This window comes from Montipora foliosa, chromosome 1 (genome assembly GCF_036669935.1).
Source record: "Montipora foliosa isolate CH-2021 chromosome 1, ASM3666993v2, whole genome shotgun sequence".
In the NCBI taxonomy this organism is placed as follows: domain Eukaryota; kingdom Metazoa; phylum Cnidaria; class Anthozoa; order Scleractinia; family Acroporidae; genus Montipora; species Montipora foliosa.
This window is the reverse complement of record NC_090869.1, coordinates 5,619,836-5,637,773: the sequence shown is the minus strand read 5'-3', so window position 1 is coordinate 5,637,773 and position 17,938 is coordinate 5,619,836. Positions and strand designations below refer to the sequence as shown.

The 17,938-nt window shown below is 36.3% G+C and overlaps 3 protein-coding genes across 4 annotated transcripts in view; 1 reads left to right on the top strand and 2 right to left on the bottom strand.

Moving 5' to 3' along the window:
• Positions 1-2,547: 2,547 nt before the first annotated feature.
• LOC138007661 (core-binding factor subunit beta-like) lies at positions 2,548-8,894 on the bottom strand. 2 transcript variants are annotated; one of them, XM_068854736.1, is made up of 6 exons: positions 8,669-8,894; positions 8,492-8,578; positions 8,254-8,355; positions 5,923-6,039; positions 4,089-4,199; positions 2,548-2,745 (listed from the first exon to the last, which is right to left on the bottom strand). In XM_068854736.1, exons 1-6 carry the CDS (start codon positions 8,744-8,746, stop codon positions 2,701-2,703), a joined length of 540 nt encoding a protein of 179 aa, XP_068710837.1. In that variant the 5' UTR covers positions 8,747-8,894; the 3' UTR covers positions 2,548-2,700. The 2 variants fall into 2 exon arrangements, with proteins under 2 accessions (XP_068710837.1, XP_068710904.1); XM_068854803.1 differs by having other exon boundaries at positions 2,603-2,745; positions 4,060-4,199.
• Positions 8,895-9,515: 621 nt separating this feature from the next.
• Positions 9,516-14,859, top strand: LOC138007444 (divergent protein kinase domain 1C-like). The gene is made up of 4 exons (XM_068854388.1): positions 9,516-9,715; positions 11,279-11,495; positions 12,362-13,002; positions 14,547-14,859. Exons 1-4 carry the CDS (start codon positions 9,557-9,559, stop codon positions 14,751-14,753), a joined length of 1,224 nt encoding a protein of 407 aa, XP_068710489.1. The 5' UTR covers positions 9,516-9,556; the 3' UTR covers positions 14,754-14,859.
• A 790-nt stretch (positions 14,860-15,649) lies between these two features.
• The window catches only part of LOC138007371 (DNA replication factor Cdt1-like), a 10,441-nt gene continuing 8,152 nt past the window's right edge, over positions 15,650-17,938 (bottom strand). The window contains 4 exon segments of the mRNA XM_068854265.1: positions 15,650-15,949; positions 16,661-16,749; positions 17,011-17,123; positions 17,912-17,938. The exon segment at positions 17,912-17,938 is cut by the window's right edge and continues 150 nt beyond it. Coding sequence (XP_068710366.1) covers positions 15,798-15,949; positions 16,661-16,749; positions 17,011-17,123; positions 17,912-17,938 — 381 coding nt within the window. The 3' untranslated portion in view covers positions 15,650-15,797.

Genomic DNA, 17,938 nt, shown 5'->3' with positions numbered 1-17,938 from the left:
TAGGACAAATCTTTTTGTTAGGTGTATATTCACAGAACGTAATTGCTACGGCCACCAGTGCCACATAAAAACAGTAGAATGCGAAGTGGGTCTATTTTCTTAACTCCTACGAGGTGCTATGTAGACAGCCTTCACTGTTAAAATCAAATGAAAACTGAAAACCTGGCAAAGATTACTGTGCATAAAAACGTTTTTGTTTATTAACATTTCTGATTTATTTTTTGGAGTAACATGCACACCACAGGAAAAGGATAATTTTTGATGAAAGCAAGCTATATATCTGGGCTTCATTTAAGGATGGTGCCTACTAATTCAAAGGTATTTTTGCGCGGTTTACTGAATGTGCAGGAAAAGCAGATCTTAACAAGTGTTATTGAAATCCAAAAAGAAAATTGGGGGTAACCACGCATTTTTCGAAGATAATTAATAATCAACAATCTTTGTAAGAAGCTTTGAAATACAAAGCAAGGTATGGTGTTCTTTTCCAAATTGAAGGTTAATCATCTCTGAAAAATGCAGGGTTACCCCCAATTTTCTTTTTGGATACCAAGAGCACTTGCTAAGTTCTGCTTTCTCGGCATAGTTTTGAACTGAAAAAATATCCCTGTATTAATAAGCATCACCCATGAGAAATCCGAGTATCTCGAGATGCGCAGAAGGTGTGCACAATAATAGGCAGGCTAACTCAGGTTGAAAACAATCTCATGGTAATCAAAAACCAGGAGAATCATCATTCCAATTACTTTCTCTCTAACTTTGATTACAAACCTTTGAGTTTGCATGTTTTCAAACATAATGGAGGGTATAAAGTGCAGGTTGCAGATTTGGGTTGCAGGTCGTCGAAACAACCCAAACCTTTACAAAAATGCCAACCCTTAGGCTTAAACATTTTCTAAAGGATAGTGGTTAGGCCTAATGTTAGCATTAGGAAAGGTTTGGGGTGTTTCAGCTATGGTGAAACAATGACCTGCAACTTCCAGTTTACACCCACCACAAAAATAATGCCCAGTCAACTATATTTAAAACGTGAAATTGAGCATGCAAAAATGAATATCACCGTATCTTAAAAGTAGAGTAAATAATCAGTGCCTTTACTCTTAACATTGCTTTTTTGCGTTAAAAGGCTTTAAATAAAATGTTAAATAACCTAAATATAATTTCAAATTTATATATTATTTTAAACAAATCCTAAAGGAAGCTCAAAAACATCCTAAGGAAGCAAAACAAGGTTACAGTGATTTGCTTTTTTTACAAATGCTTCCCATTCATGTTTTTCTTTGCTAGCTAAGTAAGAGTTATTTTTAGCAATATTTGTAAATACCGGTAACTAAAACTTCAAGGGGACAATAAAACCACAGTAAGTGTTGTCAGCTGTGGAACAAACGTACTGTGAGTTTGAAGGGATATGTCATAATTTCCAAGAGTGGGCACCTAAAATAGGGTAGGGGAGTTCCAGTGGTGGCTAAAAGACTTTGCGTGGGAGAGGTATGGATATTGAAGATCTGGGAATGTCTTCCCATGATTATTTACCATGACTCTGAGCATTGCTTGAGATAATATTGCTAAAACTGTACATGATATTGACTGCAGTGCACTAAATGAAATCTCTCTTGTCCCAAAACTATAGCAAAAAATAAAATAAAGGAAAGCTTTACATGTTACATGTATGGGGAAAACTGTTACAATGAAAAATAATGGTTATTTTGATAAGTTACGAATATTGTATTACTCTCGTTTTCATAAAATGGATTATGGATTTCAATCCATTTTATCCCTACCATTACTGTAGTCACGCAAGTTCTCATTAAACCGCACATTACCATGGACTTACTTGGTGACCTTACATGCTGAGGGTCATTATTACTGCTGTATATGGCTAGGGCTTGTTGCCAACACAAAGAGTGCTCTGATTGGCCAAGTGCGAGGTCATTATTCTATCCTAATACCCGTGGACCAATTATAAAGAACAGGAAAATTCAGGAAATTCAAAAACCAACTCTCACTTCTCTGAATTCATTGATGTTTGTTGTGCCATTGATTCTTGCAAATTTCAATGACATTCACCTTACCAAATTTAATCGTTTGTCTTAAAAATAAATATATTTTTTGGCCAAATAATTATGTGTTAGATCTCCTGACTTGTGTGTTTTTGAACTACTGATAAGCACCGGCATGGATATGAAGTGGTCATCTTTGCTTGAATCGACCATAAAGCCATGTAATAAAAAACTCAATTATTGACCTGAAACATGCAGTCTTTGCCAGAAAATCTCAAGCCTTTTCCTTGCTGCCTCAGTGTTAAGACTTTCCTGCAAAGGCCTTACTCTCAGTTAGTAAGAAATTGATAATAGATTGCATCCAGTAACTTTCAGAACTACAAGCCCTTCCACTTTCCCTCAGTTTGTTAAATATGATGCAAACAATAATTTGCACAGCTTTTACGGTCTGGTGGCTTTTCTGTCATGCTAGAAGAGTAAGCAAAGGAAGAGCTACTCATGTGTTATAGCAAATTTCAATTTATGTGATAAAAATAGTGAAAATTATGAGAAATTGTGTAACTATCAATGTTTGATCTGAAAAGCTTAACCAGACATTTCCCAGGAGCTGACTGAGAATGTTATGCATGTGAAACAAATTTGCTCATTTTTTTCACAAAACTTTTATCCTTGAGCGAAGACAGTACTAGTCCAAATTTTCCTGTCATTTTTGTGTCCCATTTGATGAGGAGTGACCTCTTAGTTTTGCCTAAAAAACATAAAAGCATGATCTTATTGTCTTATTTCATTATCTTCTAGATTGTTTTAAACTTGAATAGACTTAAAAACATCATCTAAATTCACTCAAAAACCCATACCCCTTCATTTCTGATTGACACTTAAAGATTTCCTGACGATTTTTCCCGTCAACAGGGTCAGTTAGAGCATGAGAGGGTTAACTGACTTCTTTTTGGAGATTTGGTCCACAAAATTAAGAGAGTTTTATACAAAATGGGTGTGTGAAAAACGAAGACCTAAAATCGAAGATAAGACACCCAGAATAAATCAAACAAGAAATGACAAAGGAAATGATTTCTGTTCTTGTCCTGTTCTTTTCAAATGGCTGGAGAGTCAATTATTCAGGTGAACAAGAAATGACAAAGGAAATGATTTCTGTTCTTGTCCTGTTCTTTTCAAATGGCTGGAGAGTCAATTATTCAGGTGAATTATCTTGGGGTCTTTGTTTTCCACAAACCAACCTGGGCATGTGCTGCTATTTATTGATAATTTATTTTTTCTGGGGGTGGAGGGAGCCCTTATCTTGGTCTTCAATCTTTGTTTTCCAAATCAATTCCTTTTCCACACACCCAAAACAAAACCTTCAAATTGATTGCAGAGGGAAAAAGTTCACTGTTGCATGGCCTTAGGAGAACAATAATATTTTTCTTCTTTTGTCAACAACAGCATTTATGTATAATAAATTTCTAAATTAACATCAATAATATAATATTGATAATAAATGACTGGATACTGTCTAAATTATTAAGACAGTATCCACATTTTGACAAAATACTATTTCTGTTTTAACTACTTGATATGCAGCCATGGAATTTATTGGAGATAAATGTTAACCTATGTGGTTACTGCTAAAATTATAGGCTGTAATAATAGTATTGCCAATAATTCACTAGATCAGCTTTCTAATGATTAAAAATATTGCTCCTGAGAATCAATATGTAGGTAACATTAGAGCCTGAACTTGTGTGTTTCATCTGGAGTATCTCCTACATAATTGGGACAATATTTTATATCTCAACTTTATACCATGACATGACCTGCATTCAGAATGATACTTAATATTTTTCACCCGCAGTAGGTGCTGGGGTTAATGTTTCAAGCATAAGGTACATTTGCAACACATATTAAAGAGGAAATTCTGATAACATTAATGTTGCAAGCTAAATAACTTCATATTGTGGAACAAATATTATTACTCTGGGCAAAATTGTACTGGCTTAATTTATATTTACACAATACTGATAATAGAATGACAAAAAGTACAAACCATTCAACAGTTATTTACCTATAGCTGATACGCTGATGGCTACTTGCCTCAGACTCTTTGCGCTGTTGTTCTTCTCGCCACTGTCTTTGCCGGTCCTCAAAATCTGCTAATCGTCGTTTTGCTTGCTCTAATGTATCTTTCATAACTTTATCTTCAGACTAACATGAAAGTGGAAAGTCCTCATGAGTGAAACATGCTTTAATTGGGGGAAATCTTGGGCAACTTGTATACTCTAACCCCCATGCTAGGGTTTCTTTAATAACGCCTTACAAGATTAGAAAGCATATCAACAGGCCCCAAAAGCGAAAAACCAAAATTTGGTTTATTGTCTGTGCGCATTGTTTCGTTCTTTCTTCTTTTCTCCTTTTCTCTCTGTTAAAATATCAGTCAGGTTAGGTTCAGGTCAGCAGGTCAAAAGGTTTTTTTTTTTTTTGGCTTTCCAAATTAAATGTTTGTTTTTCTTGTCATGATAGAAAATCCTGTAAACCCCTTCAGTCTCCTATAGTTTGACTAAATTAACTCTTTTACTTCATTTGTGGTTGTAGTTAGAGCATTTCTATAAGCATATAAATCTTAATTGAATATTGAACTTTCCAATTATAATTTATTCACTCAGTATCTCTTTGATTATAATTAATTTGTTCCTTTGAGAAAATAAGTTACACTAGTGCAAGTAAAAATCCTTTTTGATGTTATTTGTCTCCTCTTGCACCTTGTTTGCAAGATCCTCAAGGAACTTATGCTTCCTGACCTACAGCACTGATTTAAACTCTTATCAGACAAATGATTTTAATACTTATGCCAAATATTGATAAGATGAAAGAGCTCTTATCTCATCTCTCATCTCTAAACTGCTACCACAGCTGCTAGGAAATTATTGCCCAGGGGAGATATAATTATCTGAGGACCCCTGGGGTTGCTTAAAAATTCAAGTACTAAGGGAAATTGGTTTTACTTTCCTCGATATTTTCCTGAGGAACAGCTAACTGGAGACTACTGTCTGATGAGGAACAAATGACTTACATGGATGTTAAAATAATGCTTCTGTTATGTTCACAAGAGATTATCCCCTCATTTGATATAATTTGAGAGATAAAGAATCAGTGATTTCATATTAACTCTCCAGGAGTTATACCAAGTGGAGTGTGATGAATTACGTGTGCTACAGTATAACTTATAACTGTAGTATAGCGGCACAATAGGTTCTATGATATTAAATTGCTCAAAGTCCTAATCAATTATCCTAAAGAAAGCAACAGGTTTATTCCCATTTGCTCATTAATACAATGACTCAGTTTTTGTTTAAAGAAATAAATGTGTCATTTTATCTCCTGCCATCTTGTCCTCTCTTAAGACGGAAGTTCGTTTATCTGCCAAAATGGATATAAGAATGATTGTTGACGACTGCACCTTTTCCTGTTTAAAAGACATTATGATCTCTGCAGGAGACTTCCAAAAATTGTATTTCTTCATAATTATGTCTTTAAAATAAATAATTTGTGGTCAGTTTGTATTTACAATCAACATAGTTGGTCTGACCAATGTTATAAATAATTATTGAAAACTTTACCAGAACACCAAACAACACATGTTTACATTCATTCACCAGCCTTTGACTAAACAGAAGAAGTTGAATAAAGATAATTTTTATCATTCCTTCACTGAACCATCTTGGAGTTTTTTCCCCTGGAATTTTCTGGTGAAAAGGTTGCAATAATAAGGAAATACTATTTATACATGATACCATGGGCTCCTCATGACACAGATTAGTAAAATCAACTGAACCCTTGATTGGCATTTGTATTTTTGTCATGGGGGTTAAAATTGTCCAAAATAACAAAAATAAACACACAAGGGAAACAGTTATCAACAATGACTTACTTTAGCCTTATCCTCATCAAACTCCAAGTACCCAGCTCCGTCAAGTCTTTGAAGGTCTAACCATCCTTTCCATACAACACATACACCATTCATGATAAATCGGCTTTTTATGAATACCTATAGTAATCAAACAACACAGCAATTCAACCATGGATGTGTGTCTCAGGGGCAGGGCCAGGGCCAGGTGAAAATATAAAGCTCATTTTGCAAAAAAAAAAACATTTCCTGAGTTTCTCATCTACACAACACCAGGGCCTCCCATAAATCTGTAGCACATTAGACCAAAACTTGGTATGACCTTGGGATGATTGATACACTATAAAAAAGATTTTGAATGTATTGTTTTTATTATTAAGTGCACTACGTCTGTGAGAAATATCCCTGCAGAGATGCCTGTCTACATTTTCAAAATTTCCCTGGGAGCACTCCCAAGCACACCCTCACCCCCTATGGCTCTCCCTATTTACAAATATTGGCGCAACTCCACCCCATTACAGAGATAAATAATAATGTAATGATTTGGCACGGAATATCCATTCTAATGTAGTGAGCATATTTAAACTGTGTTTGTATATTTGGTTTACGCTAACTGCGTTCGTTTTACCTTTAAATTCACACGATGCTAATATACAGTAGTTAAGCAAATTGACAAAAAACAATTTAATTTTCTTGTTGTAAGAAAAATCTAATCGAGGCAATGGTGCAAACCAAAAGGCATTTTGTCCATAAACAAAGGGTGATAACATATGGAATTTTACTTTGATAGCGTGATGAAATTTTCAGCATAATTATATACGTGTTTCGCACGCAAACTTTTGTTTTTCACGTTTTCCTCACGACAGGGTTTAAGGGCCTCGTGTGAGCGAACTAACGAATATCAACGACAGAATCGGTCATATTTAACTGATTTCGTATTGAGCAATTTGTTTTTCAGCCATCCTTACAAAGCACTTGAATCAAGGAAAAAATGAGAAATTGATCACGTCATAATTGCGTCACATTTTACGAAGAAAATCAAATACAACTTTGTCAAAATAATCAGGCTGAGATAAAGTGCACCTGCACATATGAAGGAATTTCATCTTGCGAAAGATTATTTTAAGTCGAGGGCGACCCGCTAACAATCAAATGTCCTGAAAATTATGCAACTGAAAAGTTTTCGTGCCTTTACTGCCTTTTTTTGAAAAAAAGATCCAACTTCAGCACACACATTCCTTTGATAATTTTCAAATATTTTGAAACGCGATCAAATAAATGTTGCCATCTTAGAGTTCGTATAAACAAGAGCTTGCAATAGATTCTTTACTACTGCTTACAAGATGAGTTATTGCCATAATCTGTTATTTTAAGATCGAGTTACAAGTGAGGTGAAGCAGAAAGACCTCAGGAATATCACGAATTTTCCGACACGAAATTTTAAGCGGCTTGTAAAAAAGCCGAGATTTTGAACTTAGCGTTATAATTGCCTATTTTGAAAACAAAACACCGGTACTCTTCTGTCTTTGCTTGTTTTCGCTTTTCGCAAAGTACTTTTTATTTTGTCTAAAATATATGATATTAGCGATCAGCCCCTCACGCAATCATGCAATTAATTGCTTTGGATTGAACTTATTCGAAAAAAGAAAATTCCGAGAAAGAATTTTTTTGTTTAGGAAATGATACACTAAAATAGCCGGAGCGAAGAAAGTCATTTCGAATGAGAAAGCCATTCAAATGCTGAAATGTTACACATTGTAAATAATTAATTTGTCAGCACGTGCAATTATGGGTCGTTGGCGACATGAAGTTGCGAATTCCCACAATCAAAAACGCCCGGTAAACCTTTCTTTGACATTCTGGTCAATTTTGTCAAGGGCCCTTTCCTCCAACGGAAGACGCAGTCCATGCCGACAATGTGTTTCCGCAGGATTTAATTTGAAAAATCGGAACGATTTCTCATACATAATTTACTGGAACCTGCTGCAAGTATCCTTAATAGCCAGATGTTTATACACAAATAAACTTTCTAAAAGAAATCTAGTCTGACGACCACTGACATACCCATTAAGTTTTTTCTTTCGATATTAAAAAGTGAATTTTTGCTCAGCGTGCCAATCGTCCCACAACATTAAACGCGAGGCTTCCCAAAACTGGCACTTTTCCAGTTTACTAGGAATACAGTTGCTCAAACTGACGCAAATCAGACTTGAGTGAAATCCACCAATACACACGTATCGTAGCCATTAAATGGCATTATGCTTAAAATTACAAGGATTTTACGAAATAATTAGAAATAATTCGATGTCTTCCACCCCTGACATATATGCAAAATTTCTCATGAAGTTTCTTTACCTTGCCTGGTTCTCGATCAAAATCGAGATAGTCTTTAGGGACTGTTCCATCCTCTCCTTTTGGGAATTGTAAAGTGAAGTTGGTTCCGGATGACACAAAGGCCTAGATCATTATTGATAGAATTATTCGAGGCAATCGTTTAATGGCAAAAGGACATGAGTTTTTTCACGAAGACAACCTTAAAGTACGTGGTGAAACATCTTGCCAAAAGTTTTATTCAACTCCGACAAGAACTTACCACATTCGCTTGACCATCGCGTGCTTCGGTTTGAAATCGAACAATTCGTTCCTCGTGCGATCTGTCCCGGTATCCCGTGTATTTGATCTGAAAATAAATGAAATTGATTCAATAGCTTCGATAGTGGCCATGTGAGTTAACAACTCTGTGATGTAACGCTGAACATTGTCAAATCACCTCGGTTTCTCGTGACATCTTCCTAAACAAGTCGTCATTTTCAAACTTTTGCCTCTGCTCCGCTACAACTCGCGGCATTCTGTCGGGCGTTCTGTTAAATTACTATGTTCTTCACAAACTTTCAATTCTTGCCGCCTAAATTTGTATCAGATCAGTTAATGCGTGTCTGATTTTCTCGAAATTTCATACCTTTCATGACATAACTTCCGCTTTGTTGCTCTAAAAACAAACCTCTGCATAACGAAGAAAGCAACATGACAAGGTAATGTCAACACAATGAACCTGGAGAAACTCACCGCCGCCTCTGATTGGATAATAATATGTTCCATGCACAGATCGCACGCGTATGCATTCAGGTGTAACAAATTGCTCCATATTTGGTGAGTTGTCATTCCGACACGACAACCTGCTTCAGGCGTCTCCCACCAACGCTTTCCTTTTTACTTGCATTTACGTGCTAAAGGCAATGATTGATGACTTAATTCATTGAGTTACTGAAAAATACAGAGATTTCAAATTAAGCATTTTAAACGAATTAAAAATTGCTTCATTTGCTAGAATTCAACTGTTTGAAATAATTCAAACCGGAAAACAAGTTTCGCTTCTCTTTTCTTATCAGCTATATCCTATTCGACAAGGCGCAGTAGTTTTACTATTCCATTGAATTTCGTTGTAATTTTGTACGTTTGTGACAGGCGCTTTATAATAGTACGTGACCATGACGGGAATGCATTCAACCCCTGCACCACCAAAAAAAGTTTCCAGATTCCTCTCTTTCTTGAGATCAAGTAAACCGATTCCGAATGTCACGTACTTTCCTCCTGCGTGAAGAACGTGACGCCAATGACGTGACATTTAAAATATCAGGAAACCCACGATTTGTGCGTGATGCGATTCCGGTGGAAACGTAACAAAAAATCGCTGTGTTGTATCTCTTTAGGCTTGTTTTCAGTCACAATTTGTTGGATTTTTAGCAATAATGTTGAAGTATTTGGGAAACAATATACTTGTGAGGAACTTCGGGCTGAAGAACGCGTTAGACAATTGGTAAGTGACAACTTGCACAATAAGGAAATGAAAATCAAAGCGGGTTCAAAGCAATAAAAATTACCGATTATAAGGAAACAGAAATCACAGAAGTTCAACGAAAACAAAAAAAAGGAAAAATTATATTACAAGCAAAGGACGTATGTACGTACGTATGTTATTCTCGAGGAATATTTGAAGTTATTAACGTGGCGCAATGCAAGCAAGTTGTCTTTGAGATATTTAACTCTGTCTCTTAAATAAACAAAACAGTCCCACGGGTACAGCCACGAAGTGCTTTGTCTTTCTGATTGGCCTCATTCAATTGCAAAACTGTTTCTTTAAATTGGCAAAGAGACAAAAACAAGCCTAATGGGTCAGGGGCACCCAACGAGACGCAAACGCCCTAGAGTGGCATTTCTGAGTTCCTAAATTGCAATGTGCGAAGACTGTTAACTTGATGAAAGACATTATCAACTAGAACAATTTGATGGGTTCGAAAGTTTTAGGGGAAAAATCTTCTTTTCACACGGGATAAACATTGTCAAATGAGTTAAAGGCGCGATTCTTGCAAAACCTTTGACGCGCGTCAAAGTAGCCTGCGAGCAAGCTCTCCCTGCGAGTGAGATAGATGGGAAAGATATCTCTGGTATGCCCTTTGCATGCATGTTGAGGGTCCTACTAAGTGAGTAAATGAGTTGGAGAGCGAGCTTGTTCGGTGTTAACGTGCAAACTGTGGCTAGACTGGCTACGTGGCTCCGCAATGCATATGCGGCTATGTCTGGTTTCCATGGTAATTCTTCATCTCATGATCTCTTGCATGGATCACCCTTTTTGACGGTTCAAGAACGAGGTATACCCTGAGGTTCTTTTGCTATTGTTTGAGCCGCATAGCCACGTATCCGCAATTGTTTGGAGTGAACGGGCATTCTACAGTTAAAAGTTAAGCGCTGACTTGCTTTTGACTAACGTTAAATATACACAGTGAAGTCAAAGCCGGTGCAAAAATTGTGTTAATTTGTGAACTATCACTGCAAAAGTGCAATAAATCCACTTTTACTTTCCATGGGCTCAAGTTACCTTCCGTGAACTTTCCGGTGAACGATTTGCTTCCCAAAAAAGCTACCTGACCTTTTTGGGCCCGACAAGGTTTAAGGTATCTCCCTGATTAAGAATCTTCTAGGTGATGTTTCCTTATTAAACTTTATTGTTTTCGAGAAATCTCGAACCTCTATTAAAGGAGTCGCTAGGGAAAAATGTCGAAATTTGCAGGAACCTTCTACCTCCTACCGTTTTGAAGACAAGGATGCGTTGAAAACCCAGAGTAAAACGCTGGGGTTATATTTCATTCGTCAACATAAGCAGGTAAAATATGGTGTGGTACAAGCAATCACATAGACGTAGTTGTTGTTTCAAATGGCGACCTCGCCCAGTTTTTTGCTTTCAAACCTTCGCAAATAAAAAAGAAGCCTTCTTTCCGGTCCGCTCTGTCCTATTCCCTCCAGTCGGGTTAATTTAAAAGTAACACCTTTGAATTTTAAAAGACAGCCGATATTGATAGGAAGTCTCTCATTGCATTTCAAGTGCAGGGAATACAATAGAGGCATCACTGGAGGAAATCTCTGCAACGACTTGTGCAAAAGGAATGAGCTTGTTCTCCAGGATTGCCGTGCACATAAAAATACCACTATTGTGTTTTCTGGGATATGGAAAAATAAATCCATTGTGTTCAAGACAAAAAGGCAGCCACGACATTTTATATCTTTGAAAGATCTTATCTTCACAGACACCGACTATGATGGTGAGTTGAAAAGTGTTTTTTAAAAGAGCTCATGTTACAAACTGATTAATTGAAATGTATGGACTTTGTTATAAACTAACTACAGCTGTACTTTATTCTTGGCAATTACCCCAAAAATATTGCCTAAGTAAAATTCCTTGTTATATAAAATAAATGTAAAAATTCTTACCACAGGTTGCATTGGTAAAAACAATTTTGCCCCACTGCTCCTTCAAAATTGACCTGAAATCCTGTGTACTGTCAAATCTTTATGCCAGCAAGGTCTCGTTTAGGGTTCCGTGAAGTAACACAGAATTACGCGAAGAGAAACAGAAGTCAAATTTCCTTTTAAATTTTCTTTTTAGATAAAAGCATTCGATGATTATGCCTTTTTATCATTAAAACTCATTGCGTGTCGTATTTTTGTGTTTTTAAACGGTCTCTTTTAGGGGTCAAAATTTGCTTAAGCCACGCCTAGATTGGTCTCCTTTAGGGGTTAAATACAAAATTTCCGACGAGCATCCCCGTCTGTTTCATATGGGGGCCCCCCCCCCCCCCCCCGGGTCATATCTAAAGCAATAATTTTATTATTGTGCAAAAGCGAAGCTAATTGTAAAGAGTTTCTACACTAAGATAATTGTGTAAATTGGAGATGTTCTGATGTCGATATTTAATCTGCACTCCTCAGGGCCTTATTTTCTGAGAAAAACAACCCCAGAAAAAAAGGGTACAGGCAATCTTGAAAAAATGAATGAGTGTCTGCTGGATACGCAGGCTGTTTTTTTTTCTGCTAGTAGAAAATTCTGGTCTTTAATTTTTTATCATGCAGAACAGGTGGCCATTAGACGTTTAAGTACAGTACTAAACAATATTTTTACTGCTTTCAGGTGATAAGCCAGCACAGAACCAGGGCAGAATTCTTAATGTCTTCACTACGCATGTATTTGAACATATTATAGATCAACTGTCACTGGAGAAACTTAGACACACCATGACACCAAAAAGAGCATTGAAACATCTTTGGCATCCCCACACTATGGAAAAACTATCATGGGCTGATATGTCAAGCCTGTGGGTATTGATACAGAGAGATGAATTTATCAAGCTACAGTTACTGCAGGACATGAAACACATACCACAAGTGTATGGTTTCTGTGGAACTTTCTATGCAGTAGAGAAAGTTGATACTCTGAGGGAGGAAGGGTTTTCTCTTTTTAAAAGACCAATTCCATGGGGAAAACGCTTGCGAATTTCCCTAGAATTTTTAGAACTTGTACAAGAGTTTTTAACATCAAGATTGGGACACCTTTATCACTGTGATGTCCAGCCAGCCAATTTTGGCATCACCAAAGATATGCGAGTTGTTGCCCTGGATATTGACAGTGTATTTCCTACAAAACTAATGAAAGACTTCCTTGAAGAACCAATTTGTGTGAGTGATAAGCAATGTGACTTCTTCGATTGCTTTTCTTCTTGTAATCAGACTGTCCAACACTGCACCAGAAACATTTTAACCAACAATTTACAGGTAAGGGTAACATTTTTGGTATAAATTTTAACAGAACAGTGTTGAAAGATCATCATATGCACTAAACTTACCTAATCTCGTTTTTGACACAGAAGGGGTTATTTAGATGTGTTAACTTGTTTGCCAAAGCTTTAAAATTTATTTATAAATGGGCGAGTAACATTTTGCAGTAAAGTATGGCCAGATAGTTTCATTGCCATTTTATTGTTTTGTTTTGGTCTTTTTAAACTGTGTTAAGCAGTTTCGATTCGGTGTGATTTTTCATTTACTGGAGGCATTTATTTAAACTACAAGAAACCCCTCTTTCGCTTACTGTCAAATGTGTGACATAGTTCTTCTCCAATGACAACCTTTTTGCTTGAAATTGAATAAATAAACAAATAAAAATGAGAAAAATGTGACATCCAGATGCAAAAGAGCACAACTGGAAGCTATGTGCTTATTTTGCATCCAGATGTGGCTCGCTGCATGGGTAGATTAGGGAATTAAAGATCTACAACGGCGACGGTCGACGAAAACGTCACCTCAAAATATAACTCTCCTTTATCATAAGTCTTTCGCGATTATTCAGTCTCTTTCACGCCCTACAATGTGGGCGAAGTATCCTAAAAATAAATTGGTACGAGCGTTTTCAGAGTTAAAATAGAGAATGAGAGATTCTCTGTTGCATGCTCACGTTGTCGTCAAAACTTCAAATTTGGTGATTTCACGTTGTCGTTATGTAGAGGACCGCTAAGATACTTGCTAAAATCCGTGCTGCACATGCAGCAAGATTATGTATGCTCTTTTAACCAATGATATTATTGCTTTGTGGCGTTGTCGTAGTCGTAGTCGTCGTCGTTTCTTAAATTCCCTATTAACTGTCTGAGGGACTGCTTGCAATCTACCACTTTTAAGAATAATAACAAAATCTCTATCCTTATGTTTTTGCTCAAAAGTCCACTTCCATTGATTATTCAAGAAAACTCATCTGCCTATGAAGAACCCTGTAAAGGTCACTTCTTTGTTCATATTCTCGTGATCAAATTTGAATAGACCCTTCTCCAAAATGGCAGCAACAGATTTGAATGAGTTAATAAAATTTAACTGAATGAAAAACTGATACCAGAAATACACAATGTGGAAGGAGCACCTTTACTTTAGTAACCCTGCAAAGTTTCAGCATATTAGGTGTTATATCAGCTGAGAAAATGAAAGTTGAAATTTGACAAAATTGAAGACATTATTTTGTATGACTGCGGGTATACGCCATACCCCCAATCATACAAACATCTGCAACTTGCATTTTCTCAGCTGATATTACACCTGATATGCCAAAACTGTGCAGGGTTACTAAAGCAAAGGTGCTCTTACTATTTGTGGTATTATTTAATTTAAACTTATTTGAATTTTTGGCTGCCATTTTGGAGAAGGGTCTGTTCTTTTCACCAAAAGAAATAAAATAGAGAATTGTTACTTGTTTTTACTCCAAAATGAACTCATCCGTATTGCCACCTCAATAAGGCAGTAAAATGGTATGATGGTTATTTCTTTCAATGTTTTAGGTGATTTGCCAAAATATTTTTGTGTCACATTGGGAACAAACAGGACTCCTGCAGAGAGCACCAGTCTCAGCTCAAAACAAGTTGTCCAGAGTCTTGACAGAGTGTGCATCTGAAAAGCTGTTACCATGGAAACACAGCAAAGAGCAGAGGATACATAAACAGCTGAAGAAAATTCTCACTGAACTTGCAACAGGAAAGAATAGATAAAATAAAGTTCCATTTCATTGATTTAATTATTACATCCCTCAGATAGTACAACATTTTCTGGCAAGTGTTTCAAGTTGTTTATGTGAAATAAAGTTATGAAACTGTTTGAATCTTGCAACTATTTTAAAATACCTCAGGATTTGTTTTTCAAAGATTTTTGTTGCGTGCTTCTTGACTTCAACTAGTTTCCTTTCCAGTGCATCTTATTACATCTGAGCTACAATAAATATCTTACTAACCTCATTTTCTCAGCCCATACTATAAGGTGTGGATCTTCGTCCCTCCCCCGCTCCCCCATTGCCATAAATAAATTTAAAAAACTCAGTCCTTAACTTATAGTACAGACCTTGAACTCAATTAGTTAGAGGAAATGTATTAAATTGAGATACCCACAACTAATGCAACAAATAAAAATAAGCCATTCAGCCACTTGAGGTGTCTAGCACCAAGTATTGCTGTTTTTAATAGAAATACAAAGACTTCCAACGTTTCTTACATTTGCACGATGTCTAGAAAATTTCATCAACCATTCAAGTAACTGCGAATAAACAGCCTGGTCAATCCTTGTGCATCATACATGTAAATATTATAAAAATTAATGATTGAAAACAGTGCTGGTCTATAAAAACATAAAAACTTTTTAAACTTTTTTACAAGCAGAAAGTACCTTTGATTAAAAAATCGTCTATTATAATGATTATTTTACATGTACAAATGGATTTGACAACATCAATGAAATGGAAACTGAACTATTTCAATAAGCAACAGACTTAAATCACATTCCTTTGTGCAAAAATGCACCCAAAAGTTTACATGCATCAAGTCAACTCCAAAACAGATTGAAACAGAGGAGGCAGTATGCAAAATTCAAGCATATAACTTAATTGCTATAACTGTGCAAGAATCTGACATTAATGAGAAACACAATTAGCTTGTTTGTATTGGAGGGCCAGTATCACGAGTTTTCAAACAATGCCAAGAAGGCTTCAGGGGATTTGTCCATGACAAGGGCACTTTTCCCATGCGAGCCCTGTTGTCACATTATCAGTGGATTTCTTTTGTCATAAGCTTGTTTATTACATTGTTGACATCAGCTGTCTTGTTGATCTTTATATATGAACATTTCCGTACCATAAGAACTGATATCCATTCAGGAAGGAGCTGGGACATGAACCTGATGTGTTCCTCAACTTGAACTGCGATGAAAAAGAAACCAAACATTACGATCTTTAAAACATTTTTCGATGGTGACTCGGGATACTTGGAAATGTGAGTGCCCTTGAAACAGCTACAAGTTTTGGATGCCCTTTCTACTACTTGGTCAAGTCTAATGAAATGTTCTTTCATCCCATTAAATGTAGCATTTTTCAAATGCCAAGTCAAGTTGCTCTTCACAATATTATGTTAGGTATTTGAAGGACACAAAGTATACCCATCACATGCATCTTGTGAATTGTCGCCACATATTAATTCATTTAACTTGTCCTTGTTGAGTTACTTTACAATGCTTTAGATCGTAAGAATAGAAGTATTATTAAACTCATCGCAAATATATGAGCTTGGGAATTGGTGCCTATATAGTGTTGGCCATGGACCTGACGCAGTCCAGGAAGGGCAAAAATTAAAGTAATCATATGATGCAAGGCTGGCTGTACTCGCCAAGATTTGCACTGAATGATTGCAATTATCCCACAGGCCAGGGTCCGCCCACAGATGTGTATAGCAAATACATTGGTTTGGGGTTAACTTTGTCTGAATAAATTCTTTCCTCACTAGCTTGGAGATGGATAAGCATGGATAGATCCTTATTTATGGGGTTGGGCGTGGTCCATGAACTTTGTGCGCTAATGTTCATACACCTGCAAATACTGTAAAAAAAACTGTAAATCAACAAACAATTAACATACCAGGGGATAGAGAGGTCTTGTAGCTTTCCGACAGTTTTACTGTCGCATCTTCAAGAGGGATAGCGGCTTTGCGCTCAGCAGAGAAGTAACTGGAGTAAAGTCAAGGGTATACTTATAAGTTTTGTACGCTAACTTGACCATGTTCTGTGCAAAACTGAAGTCAACCACACTTGAAAGCATTCCACCTAATTTGTTAAGAGTTCGATTTTCATTTGACATCAGTTGAGACAGGCTGTCTACGAGATTTTGACAGCATTTATTCTTTGTTATTTTGTCAATGTCCTAAAAAAAGAATAAAGTATAAAGCCACAATCTTCTATTCAGGGTGATATTCCCAACAAAAAGGATACGCTTTTAGTATTCGACACAATTCTGGAAGACGCTCTTTCATTGCAAGTTTTTTGTCAACTATAGGGTCTCTCATCATGCTTTCCTCAATTTTCCTTGCTTGCTTCTGGCGAATCTATAACAAGAAAACAATTTGATAAGATAACAATCTAATCTTTAATCTAAAAAAGGAATTTCACAGAAATATCCCCCCTACTACACTTAGCGATGAGCTGGTACTTAAAACACAAATGCCACAGAAAATTACACAAAACATTGTCTGACATTGTCTGATGTTATCAATTCAAAGACTTGCAGTTTAATTATCAAAAATGGTATGTAACATCTATCAAACCGGTTATCAAAGATAGGGATTTGAGCCTATAGAGTAGTATTGTGGATAATCCCTCGCACCCCCTGCAGGATCTTCTCCGCCCACGTAAAAGCAGAGCTTTGCGTAGTAGATCCCATCCCTACCACATCCCAAGTGTCAAAATGGAGAGATTTAAGAAAGCTTTGTTAAATAGATGCCTCTTCGACTTTTAAATGAATCCTAATTTAGTGCTTTGCATTTTAATAGTTTTAACTGCATTTTACAATATGCTATAAGTCTTCATGTTTGTTTGATAACTTCAATAAAGACATTATTATTATTATTATTATTATTATTATTATTATTATTATTATTATTATTATTAGGTGGCTGAGGAGTCAATGATTAATCAATGTCCCCTCCATTAACAACAAAGTCAAGGTGATTGGATGATGGCATTCTCACTTGACCAGGCACGGTAGAAATAAAATTTGTCTGTGGCAAGCAAACTACCAAAGACTTCAGAAAGAAAGGACCAAACCATTAAAGTTGTTTTCTTCCAAATATTGCATAATGTACAAAAGCAAATATTCTAAAACAGGTACAGCTACCTTATTTAACAAGTCCTGTGAGATCCC

Excerpts from the sequence above, each read along its gene's own strand:
- LOC138007661 (XM_068854736.1), bottom strand. The coding sequence starts at position 8,746 with ATGCCGCGAGTTGTAGCGGAGCAGAGGCAAAAGTTTGAAAATGACGAC. Across the intron at positions 8,579-8,668 it reads AGATGTCACGAGAAACCGAG|ATCAAATACACGGGATACCG; the intron begins GTGATTTGACAA and ends ATTTATTTTCAG. Across the intron at positions 2,746-4,088 it reads AACAGCGCAAAGAGTCTGAG|GCAAAACTAAGAGGTCACTC; the intron begins GCAAGTAGCCAT and ends TATGTTTTTTAG.
- LOC138007444 (XM_068854388.1), top strand. The coding sequence starts at position 9,557 with ATGCGATTCCGGTGGAAACGTAACAAAAAATCGCTGTGTTGTATCTCT. Across the intron at positions 9,716-11,278 it reads AAGAACGCGTTAGACAATTG|TGCAGGGAATACAATAGAGG; the intron begins GTAAGTGACAAC and ends TTGCATTTCAAG. Across the intron at positions 11,496-12,361 it reads CACAGACACCGACTATGATG|GTGATAAGCCAGCACAGAAC; the intron begins GTGAGTTGAAAA and ends TACTGCTTTCAG.